Source organism: Sinocyclocheilus grahami, unplaced genomic scaffold (assembly GCF_001515645.1).
Source record: "Sinocyclocheilus grahami isolate Dianchi unplaced genomic scaffold, SAMN03320097.WGS_v1.1 scaffold159.1, whole genome shotgun sequence".
In the NCBI taxonomy this organism is placed as follows: domain Eukaryota; kingdom Metazoa; phylum Chordata; class Actinopteri; order Cypriniformes; family Cyprinidae; genus Sinocyclocheilus; species Sinocyclocheilus grahami.
Genome location: NW_015505338.1, coordinates 1332721 through 1352424, shown reverse-complemented (window position 1 = coordinate 1352424; position 19704 = coordinate 1332721). Strand labels below are relative to the sequence as shown.

General features: G+C 38.3%; 1 protein-coding gene across 3 annotated transcripts in view; it reads right to left on the bottom strand.

Annotated features, from left to right (window-relative positions):
• Positions 1–2298: 2298 nt before the first annotated feature.
• Positions 2299–19704, bottom strand: part of LOC107592828 (poly(rC)-binding protein 4-like) — a 97647-nt gene continuing 80241 nt past the window's right edge. For 2 of the 3 annotated variants that reach the window (XM_016282383.1, XM_016282384.1), the window contains exons 10-14: positions 10135–10176; positions 9839–9917; positions 7789–7844; positions 4659–4828; positions 2299–3036 (exon numbers count right to left, since the gene is read on the bottom strand). In XM_016282383.1, coding sequence (XP_016137869.1) covers positions 2700–3036; positions 4659–4828; positions 7789–7844; positions 9839–9917; positions 10135–10176 — 684 coding nt within the window. In that variant the 3' untranslated portion in view covers positions 2299–2699. The remainder of the gene's footprint in view (positions 3037–4658; positions 4829–7788; positions 7845–9838; positions 9918–10134; positions 10177–19704) is intronic. The other variant, XM_016282385.1, reaches the window with a different exon arrangement.

The following is a 19704-nucleotide window of genomic DNA, read 5'->3' as shown; positions in this document are numbered from 1 at the left end:
CTATGTAACAGAAGTGACAATGTGACATACATAAACATATTGTGATGTAAGTTTAATAAATTGTCAGAAAGGAGAAAATGCAATCTGAATAGGATGTAAATGCGAGCTTGCAGTCAATTTTAATAAAGTGGCAGAGTTTAAGTGGGCAAAGTAATTGGAGAAGTCCAACATATGTCACCAGAGAGAAGTCTGCCGTTTCACTGGAAGATCAAGTTATAACATTTTGATTAAAAATTGCAAATGCAAAAGCATCTATAAGATGCATCTTGAAAATAGACAGGGTGAATTTCTATTTCATGTTGACCTTAAACTTATATAGGCTAGTTTTATACTTATAAGCAATAATTAATAAGCAATAAGTTTCATATCTCTGTGTCTAAAGTCTGATTCAATTATGCCAGGAAATTTTGCTTTGAATAAAAATTTGGCAAGCTTCAACTCACAAATTTGATTTTGAAGAAAATTACAGTAAAGAAAATGAATATTGCTTGTCTTATATTACAGTTGGTGCCATTTTATGCAAGCAACATCACACTGGAGGTCATAAAGCACACTGATTTTACCATAGTTAAGGGGCTTTGTGTCATGCCTAACCTTATCAACACCCCTTACCCATGATAAAATCGCTGCAATATAATGGCCTTGAGTAGATTATTGCTTTAATAAAACACACATTGTACCTTAGGGCTAAGTTTTAATTGCTTGTTTATTTGAGGTGTTAAGTCCAAACACTTTTACAGGTCTAAACTTCCTATTTAAAAAAAAAAGAAAAAAAGACTGAATTGTTAATCATTGTCACAGCATTCACACTCAGCTAATAATGTTAATGTTGTTTCATTTCACGCAGCTGAGAAAGAACAAAAGAGACTGGATTACGTTAATACAGTATTGTTTTTATTCATTTGTATGGCATTGATGAATAAAACTAAAACAAGAGTTGCATTTATGCCAAGGCTGACAAACGAAACCTTATGTGAATCCAAAAACCAGACCTCGGATAATTCAAGCATCTGAACAGTTTTCAAACCATGTCCGGCTATCGTGGAATTATCGCAGTGAAGTGTGACAGTGTTTATCATAGTCACACTGTGTCGTATAGTGTGTGAAACAGTGGTTATGTGTTAGGCTTTGGAATGGGAAATATGGATATAATAGAACATATATATTTATGTATATATATATATTATACATAGCATGGTTCATAAATTTGAGAGCATCATTGTCCTTGACTTGGGTTCCGCCTTTGCCGATAGCCCTTTCCCAACGGTGGTTTATTTAGGGCCATCTATGAAGCATGACATAGGATACCTCGCTGAACTGCCCCCGAGATGTTTTGCATAGACGCCAAGTTAAATTCATGCAAATGAGTGTGAGAAAGACGTTTGAGAAGATCTAAACAAAACAAAAAATTACGCTAATGAAAAAAAATGACAAACACGAGTCAAGGTTACACTACATCTACCAAGTGAATGAATCATGTGAGTGGTCACATTACATTTTTAGGACTCTAGGTTTAGAAAAATAAGTGATTATTTCTATTTTTAAAAAAACAAAAAGAAAAAAAACCAAACAAAAAGTCAGTCCATGTAATATACTCTGTGATCGAGCATAATGATTACTGTAGCTACACTTGAAGCATGTTTATGTGTAGGTCTGCTATATGTGAATATTTTAGTATTTTCAAACCAATATTGCTCTTCTGCAACACTGCCTATTTTTAACGCCATCGACAGAGACCTACGCGTTAGCTATCTTCGCTAGTGTGAGGGGCCAAGTCAACATGCAGCATTAGTTTCCGACAAGGGCAGTCACCATGCATAGTAGTCATTTTATGCCATTAGAAATGGTGAAAGAAACCCCCTGAAATTATATTGTCCATATACTGCCATGGCTAGCCAAAGTTTTGAAATTAATTTGCTAGTTGTTTCGTATTTGGATATTTAATCACACCAGAATTCACCGTGGCACCATACACTTCCCATAGAAAGTAAAGAAACGCACTACTTAACTATTTTGTCCGTGATTACTTAGACGTGTGTCTTTTTCAGGACATATGCAACCATGATCTATGGAAGGAATTTGAAAAAAAAATTTTTTACCTGCAGCCGTTACAGAAAACAAACATTGACTGTAGAAGAAACACTCCGCACAATAAATAAAATAAATAACATTTCAGAACGAATGTGAACAAAACATAAAAATGTAACACAAAAGCAAGGTTTAGATCTGTTGTCATTTTTAAAAACATTTCCTTTTTTTCATATTTTGTTTTAATACATCATTTAAAGATTTCTAAAAAAAATCAGGAAGTTGTATACAGAAGCATTCACAGACATCATTGTATAAAAGCTGATACATAAGAGATTAGCATCAGTCAACATTGTTCTACGTTATAAACTTTTTGCGGGAATATTTCGTTATTATCAATAAATAAGAGCAGACAATAAACGTGTGTAAAGATTTCGGGGAAAAAAGGAGATTAGGAATAGTCTATGGCTTTAGCGGCTACCTCAGCCAAAAAAAAGTAATAATTAAAATGTATGCCATTATTTTCCTACAGTTATTTCAGGACAAGCTACTAAACCAAAAAGAAAATAAGTTGGTACTGTCTGTTTCTACACCGCTACATCAGGCTAGAAGAGAAGAACCCTCAAAGTATTCCTCTCTCGGAAACAAAGGAGGTACTCAGTAGTTCCTCTTCAGTAGGGCGAAAACTTCTGTCGCTCTGGTTTCTTAATGCCGTTGGCGGAGGAGATCTTGGCGGTGTAGGAGGCCAAGGTGCCGTGGGTGGGGGCAGCAGCGGCGGTGGCAGCAGGGGCCGAGAGTGTCAGGAAGGGGACGGATTTGATTCCCAGGAGGCTGGAGAGGGGGAGGGTATAGGGGGCGCCCAAGATTGGAGCATGGGGCAGGCCGCCCATCGCTGCCAGGGCTGCGGCAGAGGACGATGCATGGGGAGCAGTCTGGGTGAAGCTCATGTTGAGGTCTACAGGGGTCGACATGGAGGAGGACTGGGCAGTGGATTTGGCGGTCTCTAAACTGTACGAGGGAGGGAAGGAAGGAGGTGGAGGAGAGGAGGGTGGAGGGACAAGGGAGGGGAGCCGGATGGAGAAGGGTTAGAAGGTTAAATAAAAGACATGTTAAACAAAAATTGAGAGAAATAAAAAAAGAATCAAAATCAGAAACAAAAAATCATAAGAGAGGTGTGTTTTGCTGGTGGTTGCAACAGATTATTTGAGGGGGGACCTTGGCACTCATGGGAAAGGAGCTGTTTAATTCAGGGTGATGGCTTGGGTAGGGGCTTTGGGAAAAGAAACAAAATGATTTCAATTTCAGTAGCATTTCCTTTATCTCTTATCAAGTCGTCAAAAAGATGCATTTGCACTGAGTACCATGTTGACAAATGCATGTAATCAAAGGTGCGCTGCCATTAACGTATATTTCGAGGGCGCATAACTGATTTCTCAGGACATTATCAAGTATGGGGTGTGTTCAATATGCAGAACGCTCTGATGCAATGCATTGAAACGAGACATCTATCTCGGAGGAAGTATTCTTCGAGAGTGACAATGATTGGGGGTGACGTCTCCAGACTTCATCCAGGACATGAATAATCATGTTTGATTTTTAATGGCTTGATGGAGCTGACTCATTAAGGAAGTATTCTGACGCTAGAGTGCCTTCGGTTGCTCTGGGATCGGCGTGTGTTGCCATCACGTGTCCAAAACCAAACTGATATGAATTCAACTGATGGGAAACCACTAAAATCAATAATATTAAGACAGGAACAAAACAACAAAAGCTTTCCCAAAACCAACATAGTAATTTTTCCATGTGGGATGCCTGAGTAACATATTTCAAAGAAAATAATGAGGGGCTTCTCAGAGTAAGTTTGACATTCTGCTTGTTGAACACACCTGAGACAAGCATAAATATTTCATTCAGGACCCAATTATTGCTCTCTTGTCAACCTGCTGAGTCATAATATGCTAGAAGAATTAATATATAATTTTGCACATGACACTGCATCTGATAGAAATCTTAATTTATTTTCTAGCCAGTACAGAAATGCGGGAATAAATAAAGAAGCCACTCATTTGGAGAATTAATTTACTCATTCTCTCACTCATTCACTCATTTAGAAGAATTTTTATAAGCCTGGGTAAAGAACATAACTATTAATTTTGTTACATTAGCAAATGAAATTTTGCCCCAGCATTGATGGAGAAGTCTTCGCTGAGGAACTGAGCTGTCAGGAATTTACTGCTTTCTTGCCTGACACAACATTTGATCAAATTGCAACCACATAGATCTCGTGGGAGAAAATTACAGTCTGTCTATGAGGCAGCCAAAATACTCTGCCTTTAAGCTCTAACAAGCTTCTGGCTTGAAACTTTGCCAATTAATCCCTCAGCCTGGCTTCTTCCTACCACATCTCCTTGCTTTGTAGTTGTGCAGTGCTTTTGCTCAAGACTGCTTCTTTTGGCCAGCAAACTATGGACTGGAAAGACCCCTGATTGCAAATTCCAGCGGTTTTGTCAGGGTCTCCTACTTCAGGGTGCTCTACAGCATTATGGTGTTAATTATGCCACATAAACACATGGAGTGGTCAAGTTCAAACACCCTAGTTCTGTTATGATGGAATGACTTCCAGTGCTTACCAGGATGTGATTAGATACTGGGCCAAGTTGATGCTGATTGGGGAGCCTGTGATGGTGACGTGTCGGTCACTAGTGCTGTCCAGTTGACTGCCGATCTTGATCTGAGCCCCTGACACCTGGCGGATCTCGTTGATTTTTGTACCCTGTCTGCCGATTATTGAACCAATCAGCTGTGGGTAAATAAAAGACCAATCAGTTTAATAAATATTATATATAAACAGCTAATCATTGGCACTATTCCCCTCTAAGACAGGGGTGTCTAATCCAGCCTCTGGAGGGCCAAAGTCCATACACTTCCTTACACCTGCCTGGAGGTTTCTAGAAATCCTGAAGACCTTGACTAGCTGGTTCAAGTGTGTTTAATTTGGGTTGGAGTTAAACACAGCAGGACAGTGGTCCTCAGGGACCAGGATATGGCACCAATGGTCATGGTGCATATTGCAACATAAACATTATGAGAGCACAGCCAGTTTAAAGAAAACTAAAACTGTGTTACTCAGATTCCACATCAGGATAATTTCCCTGGAGCTTGGTCAACTGCAATCCAGAAATGCATAAACATGGCATACACTTGGTCCTACTGCCCAAGTGACTATTGATTTCAGGGACAGTATTTGCACTCTCATGCCTGTATCTAATGCTTTCCTTGACAAACACTTCTCTCTTGACAACAATCTCTCTTTGTGTGCATGTCATCATGGTTGACTTTGAGGTGTTGGTTTGTTGTGTTTGTTCATCTGGGCCTAAGATGACTGTGTCTGTGCATGGCATTTTCTCTGTAACAAGCATCTGCAGATCCAGATGGTCAGTTTAAACCAAGAGCAGGTGGTGAACTAATTCATTCTACTGTGGCAGGATCAAGTTTTTTTATATATATTTGAGGCAATCCAACACAGTCCAAATTTACTGTATGAATCCAGATTACTGTACCTTCTGTGGAAGGTGTCCACAAGTTAGTGGACCAAGGGGGTTGGGTGACCTCAATGCTTGGTGTCAAGCTCAGACAATGATAAAGTGGAGTGACCCCAACTGGGATGAGTTAACGGTTTGTCATTCAAATGACTGACAGCTTGTATTTTGTCCACCCTGCATCCCAGCCCCCAACCCTCACTTGAGTGTGAGTTGGATTATGTGAGCAAGAATTGCTACACAAAGCATTCCTTTCCTCATGAGTCATATGAACGTCAAAGCTCCTGATTCGTCACACCGCTCTCCCTGGTGCCCAGGGACTATTAATGGCTCAGCTGATTGTGGCTAAGTGCTTATAGCCGATCGCCAGGTCTCACTGCCACCCTGACGTAGAGGATTCAAGCATGTACTCTGCACTGCACCACATATTTGCCCACTGATATCCTACATTTTTTGAACTCTTTGAATTATCCATCCTCCAGCAACATATCAATAAAGCAAAGTATTGACACACACACACCCTCCCCCAACTGTCAAATTTACCAGTTCCAAACAAATACTTATGTTTTATTGATTTCTTTGTATCCATTGAAATCAAGGTGCATGCTTGGGGTCAAATCTGTCCGATGCGAGAGACAGGTATGTATACCCTAGTCAAGCTGAAGAGGTGAATCTATTTTAGGTGAATCTACTTCTTAGGTCGTAGTTTTGAAAGTATGGGGAGCATGAACACATTTCCTGCCAGCTAAAACTGGTATCGCTGATGGTTGATACCACCTCTCACAGGGCAGTCTCCGCATCCACTGCTGCGCTCTAGAGCACTGATCTGATCCCAATCTAATTGCGACGTGTTTCTACTGATTTAGAGGGATGGTTCACCATGGAGAAACTAATCCTCTATAGAGCGAAACCTGATTGCGAATGATAAACAACTTAGTCTGCCAAGCGTTTGATGTCGCCTTGCCTTGGAATTGCATCGCTGTGAGGGAATTTAAATAATACATGCTTTCCATTGCCTTGTTTATGGCTTTACGCAGGAATATGAATGTACAATCATGCTAAATTAGCCCTTGATTGGAGAAATTGGTGAAGCTTCTTTGAAGTTTACCATGTACGTTGAGGTTTAGAAATGAGGTCTAGCACCTACTGAATGCATTCAGGAAGTCAAGATTTATTTGAAGCTGGTGTCAATGTGATAAGAGCTGGTTTCTTGTTCATGTGCATCAAGGTAGTCAATGAATTATCTTTTACGGAATTACTCTAGATAATGCATCCACTCAGTCATTACAGCTGCGCAAGAAATCAAAAATGCTGATGTAAGCACTATGTAAGCTTCACACTCATCTGTATAAGAGCACTTGGCATATTCTAAGAATAATTTTTGAAACAATCACTTACTACATTTACTGACAACACTAAATGAATAAGTAGTAGTTCACATAGGACATGCAATTGTTTTCAAAAACAGTTTGATAAAGAACATTACAATGACTTTTTAGAATATAAACTGTTTAACTGGTGTGAGAGTGAGATAATGGGAAAAGTCAGACAATACACAAACTTATGTGAAAAGCACCATTTTAACATTTAACATTGCTGCCTTAATTGTAGATTATTACTAGTTGGGCATGAGGGCTTAAAATAACAAAACAATGGGAGCTGAATGTATATATTGAGTATGGTCAGAATCCACAACTGGCCAGTCGATTAATCCTGTGATCTCAGGGAGACGTGGAGGCGAGAGGGAGCACCAGTCAGAAGGCATGAAGGGAACGTCCCGTTGGCCCCCGGGGTGCGGGGTCTGCACCACAACCTAGAGCTCTGACAAAAGGCTCTGGCTTTATTTACCGTCTCTGTTTTGACAGCAGAGGAGTGCTAAGAATGTCAGACACCATGACAGGATTGAACTGGATCTTGTGAAGCTCTTCTAGCAGAGCAGGGGGTGGACAGATATAAAGACACAAGTCGGTGTGTTTGAAAGAAAAGTTTCAGGATTTCTGTATGGCCAAACTGTGTCATGAGAGGTGCTCTTAAAAAAAAACAGGCTTTCTACAGAAAGCACTTAACTTAAGTCTAAAACAAAGATTTTACAACATAAACATAATTACACACAACATAAACATAATTAAGCATTATAACTAAAGCAAAAGTGCTGTTGTACAGGATATCAATGAGTAGCATGAGTAATATGATACTTGGAAAAATACATTTTTGCACTTACGTCATTTGGAATGAGAAGTTCTTGTGATGCTGTCTGGGAACTGGACTCGATACCTGCTGGAAGAGGAATAGGTACCAAGTTAACAAACGATGGTATAATTCACTGCTTGCTTTCTTCTTTCTTTCCCTTTCTTTTTGTTCAGCATTTGTGTTCTTCTATATTTGACAGAAGCTCCTCTGAACTTATGTGGATAAGAGTAATCTTAGGATGTGTTATTTTCACCCATCATGCACAGCGCATTTTCTTTCTCCCTTTACTCTTTTGTATGTTCATTGTAAATAACAACCTAAAGGAAGAACAGTGAAACAGTTCTGGTTAATTCACTGATACGATGAAGTTACAGCCCAAAACCAATGTTTAACTCATTCAGACTATTTAAAAAGCAAGGACTGTACCAAATCAGCAGCATCAAACCAAATCGCAATCTGTTTAACTGGATCAACATAGCAACAGTAGCTCAACTAATGGCATGAGTTTAGGGAGGGATGACCTGGAATTGTTTTTAAAATGATATATGGTGTGTAAATCATAAAGGTTCTTTATCCTTGCATTCTGGAAATAAAAAAACAGCTTGACCACTTTAGTCTGGTATAACCTGTTTCAGAACAAGGTTAGCCAGCTCAAGTAAGTCCCCATTAGCTTAGTCAGGGTGGTTAACCAGGATACCCTTAACCCTCATATCCAGATAGTCAATTGAGAGAGGAAATAATGCAGTAGATGGACTTAGAATGCCCTATTTTACGGTCATGATTCCAAACAGTCAAGCTGGTCCTCAGCTGGTCATAAGCTGGTTTAAGCTGGTCAAGTGCTGGCCATGAGCTGGTTTAAGCTGGTTATGTGCTGGTTCTGAGCAGGAACTAGTTGCTTAGGACCAGCACATGACCAGCTTAAACCAGCTCATGACCAGCTAAGGACCAGCTCAAACCAGCAGCCATGCTTCAAAACATACCTAACCAGCATATGCTGGGGTTTTATTTTTCAACAGGGATGGGCACAGAGCGAGCCTGTTTCTCTTTCCATCTACTTCCTGTCTCAGCAGGAGGCCCAGACCCAGCAGTGCCTCCCAACCCAACAGGGGCCTATTTAATAGACTGAAACATTGCCTTGACTGATGAGCTTTTTACCTCAGACATAATCGAATTCCCCAGCCATATCATGATAGGATGTGCTCTTGTAGTTTTAGCGGCAGGGGGCAACTATTACATTTGTTTCGACCACTCAATTCCTTGAAGGGGCTTTTTGATTCTCACATTTGCTCCAAAAGTGCTTATTTACGTAATATTCAACAGTCTGTTGGCTTTAGAGGGCCTACACAACAAAACCTTTGGCAAATGTTGGGAAACTCCATACAACTTGAAAGACATCGCTGAATATCTTGGGGTGGCTGTATAATTGGATGTCTGGTTCTGTGCAAGGGAAAAAAGGTGAAGGCGCAAGAAAAGAAGACAGTCCCTCCTTTTTCTTTAGCTGGACATTTGTCATGGCTCTGAGAAGCCCCAGGAGCTGACTGTGGAGCCTTGTAAAGCTTGGCCCCATTTTTGCAGCTGTAATATGCATGTGCAGTATGCTCCATGGAGCTCAGGTGTATTACCTTGAACTTGGGTGGCCTCTGGGTCTTTGGGAGGTCTGTTTGATTCCATGTACTTAAGCTTGAGTTCTCAGGTGGAATTGTGTCACATCCACGCTCACCGTACGAGGAGATTTAGCACTGCTAAAGCAGACTTGTGCTTCTGGGTAAATATAAGGTGTTTTTGCACTAGAGTTCTCTCTATAAGAAGTTTAGACCGATTAGAAGTAGAGTAAAAGTTAACCAAATGGACAAATAACCTACCTTTTGCATTTACACTGTTTCTGGCCTTTGAAAACATAACCAGATCACCTCTACACCATATTCCAGTGAACAATTTAAAAGGGGAATCCTGCTTGTGTGACCAAGGTGGCAACAAGCTGATTACAGTCTATGCCACTGTCTAACCCATAATTTGTGTGATCTGCCTCCATCCCAACCATTATCTTCCTCTTCAAAGAGACTCGGATTGGCAAAACATACCAGACAGAACTGGGGTGGCCGTTGGTTGAGCTATGGGGGCAAGACCGTGCTGCATGGACAACTGGTGCAACTTGGCCAACTGAGAAACAAAGAGAAAGAAAAATGGGAGGGAAATGTCATTTCAATTGTATGAAAGGGTTTTATTATCAGAAGACACAGCTGAGAATTGAACCATACTGTATAGTTCATTCACAATTGTAAAACAAGCTAATTTACTTCACAAAAATAACACTCAACTAATGGAAGTTATGCAGTATGGAAGATGGTTTTCAGAAATTCTCTCTAAAGCTTCTTACCTCTGAGTGTGGAATGCCGTATTGGTTTTGTACAGTATAAGCCTGAAAGAGAAATAGTAACAAGTGTTAAAATTGAAAGATACACTTAGAACATATTATTAAATAATTATTTTTAATCTCATCATAACTATTTAACTCTTTCACCACCATTGAAGGAATTTTCTGGCAATCCATGTTTTCACTGTTTTACGGTAAGGGGCACTATTGCACATCTTCTACAGAAACTTCAGATCAGGAAACAAGCAGTAGAAGCTATCATCAAACAGTTAACAGCATTTAAATCAAAACTGCCTAATGTTATTGAAAGAAATGTTGAACCCTCAAAGAGGTATATAACTTTCGCACACGCTAAACATTGAAGCTGTTAAATTATGAATGTATGTTGATATGTAATTGGTATATATCTATACAAGATATAAACATACAAGCCTAGAGTTGTTTGCTGGTCTTCTCTTTTCTGTTGCCTGATTTTAGAAGGTATTTGGGCACTTGTCAACTGGTCAGGCCAGAACTAGGGGGTCTCTGACCCCTCTAGACTACCCTCCCACCTTTATAATTCAACAACTTTCTAAAGGGGACAGATGTGAAACTAGAAGATCTCTGAATCAAGGCTTCTTCATCAAAGAGAATGAGAAGCCAAATAGCCAGACGCAAAAGCTACAGAGAACGCTGTGTGCTGTTCCCAGAGGTTCTCTTGCATAAGCCTGTTTAAAAGTTTAAACACGTGGAAGAGAAATGGAGAGAGAGAAACCGAGGGAGGATAAAATGGAAAATAAAATAAAAAAAGATCAGTGATGCAGAAATGGCAGTCCATGTTGAGGAGCAACCCTAGTTTGTGTCTCTGGTAGCCAAGTTAATAAAAAAAAAAAAGATTGGTCACGGCTCTCAAGGCAAACATTGTTTAGGTGGAAAAAACCATGACCCTTCTTTGTCAGGACGGATTTAGCTTGTCTCCGGAGGTGAGCTCAGAGTTTGCTACGTGACTGGCACCCCTACCCTTCAATGTCTCTGATAGGCTCCCATTTTGTTTTGCTATCTTTATTGTTTGTCCTCCTGTCCCTTTTCAATTTGTGCTTAAAATGTTAAAAATACAGCTTGCTTGGTTCTATGGAGCACAAAAAAGGGGTTTGCAAACTAGAAGGTTATGGACACAATCGCAAACTAAGACGAGCACTATATTCCAAGACATATCAAGTAATACAACAGCTTTGTGTGAGCAAAGACCGCAATTTATGTTCAAACCTGACAACGCATATGGGGCCTCATTTATAAAATGTTGCGTATTTCCGTCCTAAATTTGTTCTAAGATAATTTCTCAAAAGTGCGTAAGCATGATTCAGAGAAAACAAACGTTCGCACAAAAACACGTGCGTATACCTTTCTTCCAGATGTGACATTTATAAATCGCAAATGATCTTGAAATTGTGCGTAGCTGACTGGTGTCAGATCTCTGCCTTGTAAATGCCCCCTAATTAATATCATTACCATATGAAAGAGCACACGCCAATATTTGAATTTCTATGCTTGAGAATGACGAGCACAAAGAAAAAAACAACTTTACTGAGTCTGAAATTGAGGTCCTGCTGGCGGAGGTAGAGGTTCGTGCGGGGACGCTTTTTATTTAACAATGTGTAATTATTCTGTGGACAAACAATGTGTGTGGTTATATTTTTTCTATTGACTTATCAAAATTAGTACTTCTAGAAACAACAGAAATAATAATAGTAGTAGTAGTAGTAATTATAAAACAATTAGGTTTCCAAAAGTAAGAATAAACTACGAATTCAAGTAAAATTTTCAATCATCTTATAAAAGGTGAGCCATCCTACTTTTAAAATCACTTACTATGACAACTAATAAAGTTTATCACGAAATTCTTGCAAAACTTAAAAAAAACATTATTGAAAGAAAAATAGGACGTTTCATATCATTATAAAATTAATTATTACACTATTATGGTCTCCGGTCTGAAAAAACCTGCATGTGATTTGGCATTTCTTTATATTTACACAGTTTACTAATGCTGCTCAAATGTGCCATTAATGTACTGACACTAAAATATATAGTGCATTTTATACAAATATAACTGATGTAAATGACAAAAACAAAGTTTAAGGCTGATGTCTCTATTCATTTTCACAGAAGCAAAGCAGCAGATAAATAAAAACAGTTAACAATGTTATTGAATAGAATATATTAAAACCGTTATTGCACGACATAGGCCTATTCTTATAGGCTACACAGACAAATCAGTTGGAGATGCGTTTATGCATTTTTTTTCTATTTTATGCATTAGTAGTAAATCAAGACTTTGCAATTTCTCGGGTAAAATAAAATAATAAAAAACAACAACATGGAATAAACTGTGTACAGAAAGCGAGTAAAGAACTCTCAACATTAGGCTACTAAAAAGGTCAGTTTAATCTCGCAAAAATTCCCGATAATAAAAAATCTGACTACATTTAATCTCTTACCCTGCATCTTTGTTGTTTATGATGAATTCAGTGCTGGCAAGTACACCGCTTTTATTATTATTGCAGCTTAGATGTTCAAATAGCTGCAGTACTCCGAGTTTGCCACAAGGAAAAGTGCGTACGCCTGTTCAGACACTGACGTGGCGGTAAGTACTTTTCCACGTCAAAGACCGTTTTTATAAATATGAACGTTGCTGTGGATTTTAGCGTACGCACACTCGAAGATCAAATCTGTGCGTACGCACATTTTATAAATGAGGCCCCTGGACGTGTCATTTGAATGTAAATGAGATTTGAGAGCCGAGGAGAAGATTAGAGTCGGCATGAAATAAAAATTCACTATATCTGTTTTCTAAATGCATGTTCACATTTGGATCTATATTGATCTTGTAATGTTTAAATCAAAATGACTTCTCTGGTGATGTATGATTCAGAAGACTTGGAATATGGCGCGTAAATCATATGGACCTCTTTAATGGCAATTTATTTCTGGAGCCTGATAGTCCTCAAAAAGGTTAGGAGCAAAATGAGGGTGAGGAAATAAACTGGAATTTCATTTGGTTGAACAATTACTTGGTTTCAAAAGCTACCGGGTAAGGACTTAAGTTAGCAAAAAGGAGGTGGAGCTTTAATCATTTCAGTCATTTCCATATTTCTTTCCTTCCTGTTCTCTGAGCTCAAAACGCTAATGTACGATAATGTAGAAAAGCATTAATCGCCTGGCTGAGCCACTTAACGCAGCGCAATCCTTATGCACACACACACATATGTGGTGCCTTCATTAGCGAGAGCTGTGGTGATGTCAGTCCCCTGTCTTCTGGCAGACAGCATTTATCTCTGCTCGTTTAAGAGAATGTCAGTGCTCGGGCTTGACACCTCGTCCTTACAGCTCTTGAGGTAGAGTGTGTGTGTATTGGAAGGTCACATGGTTCCCTTTTTAGCCTTCACATCAGCATTAGTCAGAGGTGGCTGACACTTAAAGGAACAGTTCACCCAAAAAAGAAAATTGTCATCATTAATTCACTCTCAAAACACAGGATGATTTCAGTAATATTCATGAGGTTGTTTTCCGTACAACGAAAGCAGGCAGTGACCAGGGAATGTCAATCTCAAAAAAGGACAAAGATGTAGTCCATAAAACTTCTAAAGTCATAAAACAGTTTTGTATGAGGAACAGACCATAATTTTAGTTGTTTTACTGAAAATGTTAGCCCTCCGCCATAGCTCTTTGTTTGCTGGCATGACACATATGATATTCCAGGTCTGATAGTGACAACAAATGCCACTGGTTCTCACGTCTCATAAATGAACCACCGTTTGAGTGCAAATGTGCGCTTATGTAAATAAAATCAGCTTAGACATTCTGTTAAATATCTCTTCTGGGTTTCACAGAAAAATAAAAATCTCACAGATTTGCAATCACATAAAGGTTGGTAAATGTTATTTTTTAAGAAATACTCCTTTTATGCACACTTAAAAGTCTTACCCTTAATATTGTGTCTCCAGGCCATGATAAACATTCTTTCACCACTGTGTTTAACTGCTAACTAGTAAAACTTGCACATATACACTGATAACAGTCTGCCCAGAAGACCTGAACATTAAGTCGAGAGATTATCAGTCATTCACACCATCATAGTATCCTCAAATGAACTTCCCACAGCAGCAGAGTATCCTGTAACTAAAACATCCAGAATAAATGTTTCTCACAGAAACATCAGTGATAAGCACCTCATACTGTTAAAGAACAGTGATATTTTTTTTCCCGCCCTGTAAATTATACACTTCAAAGCTAAGTTGTTTGCAAACTTAGCAAGTAAGATGAAAAATCAACTTAAATTTTGGTCAGTTCCTCACAAAATATATGGATGCATACATTTTATAATATGTTGTATTTATTTATTTTATTTTATTTATTTTTTTAGCTCATAATTTTGTATGTGAGCTACATGAAAACAGAAAAGTAAGTGTTTTGGGGTAAAAATGTCTTTATTGCTAAATCTTTTAAAATGTTAAATGTAAAATGTGAATATAAAAGGGCCAACGCTACGGCCTTGGGGGACACCCTATATTTCATACCTGCAAAGTTAACACAAATTTACAAAATCAAGTCAAAACTCAGTTCTCAACAAAAATCAATACAATTACAGCGGATCGATGGTAAAGCCATGCTTGAACTGAATGTCAAGTGGAAAAACAATCTCATGTCTAAAAACAGTAATTGCTGTATAGTCTCGCTCCCTTGCTCAAGTGTGGAGGACACTGGCTGCAACATGCGGCAGGAGGAATGATAGAGGGGAACAGAATTCCCATCTCCATGCAGGGGCGAAAGAGGCAAATAAAGAAAGAGTGGGAAGCAGAGCTCCCTATTTTATCCTTCATGGATAAATGATACTCACTTGTTGCAGATCCAGCCCTCCCTGAGCCACTGAGAAAAGCGGGTGAGACGCAAACTCTGAAGTTTCGAAAACCTTAAAAAGGCAAATAGGGGACAGAGACACAAACCAAGGCTTCATTTGCATGTCATTAGTCTTACGAATATGCATATTTCGCATGTACATTAGCGTCAATTTTGCTATCATTACCATTAGGCGTGATTTGAATTCAGACAGAAAAGCGTTAAAAAAAGATGGAGCAATGAACATTAATTTCATTATTAGACATTAATCTTACTCATCATGACAGACAGGTAAATATATCAAACAGACGATGCATCATAAGTGCACACGTCAAAGTTTCTGCCAGTCCGATTAATTACACCATTGGCAAATGACTTCACAACACTTTTAATGGTGAGGAATATTCATGAGCCCGATTGATCTTAATGCTACTGTTATTCATGCATAGGAGTGTTGATAATGAATAGCTGTGTCAACATGAATAAACATAACGGCCTCTTCTACTCTCTTCTGGAGACGTGTTGTGATGTGAAGTGAGTAACGGAGCAAACAATAGATTAAAGAGTGAAACAATAGACCTTAGTTTGGATAGACGGCATACTTCATTTGATGGGGATGAAAACAAGGCTGTGAAGAATGGAAGCACAGTTTGTTCAAAGGCCATTAAATCCGACAACTGAAGTAAGAATGGTTTTACCAACAAATTTAGTCGAAGCACTCAAAATATATCTTCCGACAAAACTGAGACTCGTGAACGCTTTTTACACACAAATTTGTTCAGCTCGTGTTTCAGGTTTTGAATATACTTCCATTCCTGAATCCCATTTTCATTTGTGCCAAATTAAACATGCCATTCACACTGAATAAGGTCTATTGAGTCTGTAAGAATTTCTCGCAATATGATATTAGCTGCATGACAGATTTATAACAGTGTAACCTAATAAATGGAACTAAACCTTAGATGTATTTATTCATGTTTGCAATACTTTGTTTACATGACTTCAGTCCATGTCATTAATGAGAACACACAACAAACAAGCTTAGAAATATTTCATAAACACAGACTGTCCCAACCAATACCTTTCATTGATGGACAGATGCTTTTTATTAAAGGAAATGGAGGCAGCATGCTGTCAGCTGTGTGGCGCTTTATGAAGCTCTACAATATTAAGTCAACTGAATATTAAGTATGTGCAGTGCACACAGCATATTTACAGGTGGGGTTTGTGTTTTTGGTGATGTTAATTGGATCTGCTTGATCCCAGCAATAAGTATGAGGGTTATATTTGAGACAATTAAACCTTGTTCACACAGGCATTTTTCATTTTACTAGACTGATTTACAAAAAAAAAAAACGTATTTAAATGCATTCATACTTTATAATGCATGCATTCATACAATTAGATAATGTAAACCTGATAAATGTAGCACCATGGTGAGAAGCCATAATATACATCCACAATGACAACTTGCTAATTTCAGCTGTAAAAGAAACAACTCTCTTGGCATCATGATGACACCTACGTCATGAATCTCACAATAGATGTAGCTGTACCAGACATTGACTATACTGTCTGAACAAATGGATTCCAATTTCATTCCTTGCAAAATGTCACTTTGGACAGCCAATCCTGAAGACTGGATTTGAAAAACAAATCAGATTTGTGTGCAGTGTGAACAAGGCCTTGAAGGAATAGTTCGCCAAAAAATGAAAATCTGTCATTATTTGACTTGGACTATTTGTGGACTGCTTTTGTGATTATGTTGTCATTTTGTTGCTTGACAACTCACTTTCATTATTTTAAAAAGAGTGGCCAGGATATGCGAAATTTTCCCATAAGGAAAAAGTAATACATTTTTTAAACTAAGGTGAGTACATTATTGAAAAAAAGTTACTTTTTTGATTGAACTATTCCTTTAGCACTTATTAAAGGTGCACTGTGGAATATTTGGTTCTTTAAGCAGTTAAAGTTTAAAACTTACACTGGTACGCCCTATCTAAAAAAGTAAAATTCATAACAAAAAAAAATCCATACATAATATCTTTTGACTCATTAAAATCAACTGTTTTAAAATAAACAATCCTACAAATGTCTATGGACGTGACAAATTGACATTTCCTGCGAAACCTCATTGGAGACCTCAAATTATTGGTTAGTATTATTAGAAGAACAGAATGGGTGTAAGACAAGGAGACAAATTCAGAAACAGATTTTTAAATTTTTTTTTTACTTTCTCAATAATTGATTTTTGTTCATTTGTAAAAGGTCAGTTTAATCTCGCAAAAATTCCCGATAATAAAAAATCTGACTACATTTAATCTCTTACCCTGCATCTTTGTTGTTTATGATGAATTCAGTGCTGGCAAGTACACCGCTTTTATTATTATTGCAGCTTAGATGTTCAAATAGCTGCAGTACTCCGAGTTTGCCACAAGGAAAAGTGCGTACGCCTGTTCAGACACTGACGTGGCGGTAAGTACTTTTCCACGTCAAAGACCGTTTTTATAAATATGAACGTTGCTGTGGATTTTAGCGTACGCACACTCGAAGATCAAATCTGTGCGTACGCACATTTTATAAATGAGGCCCCTGGACGTGTCATTTGAATGTAAATGAGATTTGAGAGCCGAGGAGAAGATTAGAGTCGGCATGAAATAAAAATTCACTATATCTGTTTTCTAAATGCATGTTCACATTTGGATCTATATTGATCTTGTAATGTTTAAATCAAAATGACTTCTCTGGTGATGTATGATTCAGAAGACTTGGAATATGGCGCGTAAATCATATGGACCTCTTTAATGGCAATTTATTTCTGGAGCCTGATAGTCCTCAAAAAGGTTAGGAGCAAAATGAGGGTGAGGAAATAAACTGGAATTTCATTTGGTTGAACAATTACTTGGTTTCAAAAGCTACCGGGTAAGGACTTAAGTTAGCAAAAAGGAGGTGGAGCTTTAATCATTTCAGTCATTTCCATATTTCTTTCCTTCCTGTTCTCTGAGCTCAAAACGCTAATGTACGATAATGTAGAAAAGCATTAATCGCCTGGCTGAGCCACTTAACGCAGCGCAATCCTTATGCACACACACACATATGTGGTGCCTTCATTAGCGAGAGCTGTGGTGATGTCAGTCCCCTGTCTTCTGGCAGACAGCATTTATCTCTGCTCGTTTAAGAGAATGTCAGTGCTCGGGCTTGACACCTCGTCCTTACAGCTCTTGAGGTAGAGTGTGTGTGTATTGGAAGGTCACATGGTTCCCTTTTTAGCCTTCACATCAGCATTAGTCAGAGGTGGCTGACACTTAAAGGAACAGTTCACCCAAAAAAGAAAATTGTCATCATTAATTCACTCTCAAAACACAGGATGATTTCAGTAATATTCATGAGGTTGTTTTCCGTACAACGAAAGCAGGCAGTGACCAGGGAATGTCAATCTCAAAAAAGGACAAAGATGTAGTCCATAAAACTTCTAAAGTCATAAAACAGTTTTGTATGAGGAACAGACCATAATTTTAGTTGTTTTACTGAAAATGTTAGCCCTCCGCCATAGCTCTTTGTTTGCTGGCATGACACATATGATATTCCAGGTCTGATAGTGACAACAAATGCCACTGGTTCTCACGTCTCATAAATGAACCACCGTTTGAGTGCAAATGTGCGCTTATGTAAATAAAATCAGCTTAGACATTCTGTTAAATATCTCTTCTGGGTTTCACAGAAAAATAAAAATCTCACAGATTTGCAATCACATAAAGGTTGGTAAATGTTATTTTTTAAGAAATACTCCTTTTATGCACACTTAAAAGTCTTACCCTTAATATTGTGTCTCCAGGCCATGATAAACATTCTTTCACCACTGTGTTTAACTGCTAACTAGTAAAACTTGCACATATACACTGATAACAGTCTGCCCAGAAGACCTGAACATTAAGTCGAGAGATTATCAGTCATTCACACCATCATAGTATCCTCAAATGAACTTCCCACAGCAGCAGAGTATCCTGTAACTAAAACATCCAGAATAAATGTTTCTCACAGAAACATCAGTGATAAGCACCTCATACTGTTAAAGAACAGTGATATTTTTTTTCCCGCCCTGTAAATTATACACTTCAAAGCTAAGTTGTTTGCAAACTTAGCAAGTAAGATGAAAAATCAACTTAAATTTTGGTCAGTTCCTCACAAAATATATGGATGCATACATTTTATAATATGTTGTATTTATTTATTTTATTTTATTTATTTTTTTAGCTCATAATTTTGTATGTGAGCTACATGAAAACAGAAAAGTAAGTGTTTTGGGGTAAAAATGTCTTTATTGCTAAATCTTTTAAAATGTTAAATGTAAAATGTGAATATAAAAGGGCCAACGCTACGGCCTTGGGGGACACCCTATATTTCATACCTGCAAAGTTAACACAAATTTACAAAATCAAGTCAAAACTCAGTTCTCAACAAAAATCAATACAATTACAGCGGATCGATGGTAAAGCCATGCTTGAACTGAATGTCAAGTGGAAAAACAATCTCATGTCTAAAAACAGTAATTGCTGTATAGTCTCGCTCCCTTGCTCAAGTGTGGAGGACACTGGCTGCAACATGCGGCAGGAGGAATGATAGAGGGGAACAGAATTCCCATCTCCATGCAGGGGCGAAAGAGGCAAATAAAGAAAGAGTGGGAAGCAGAGCTCCCTA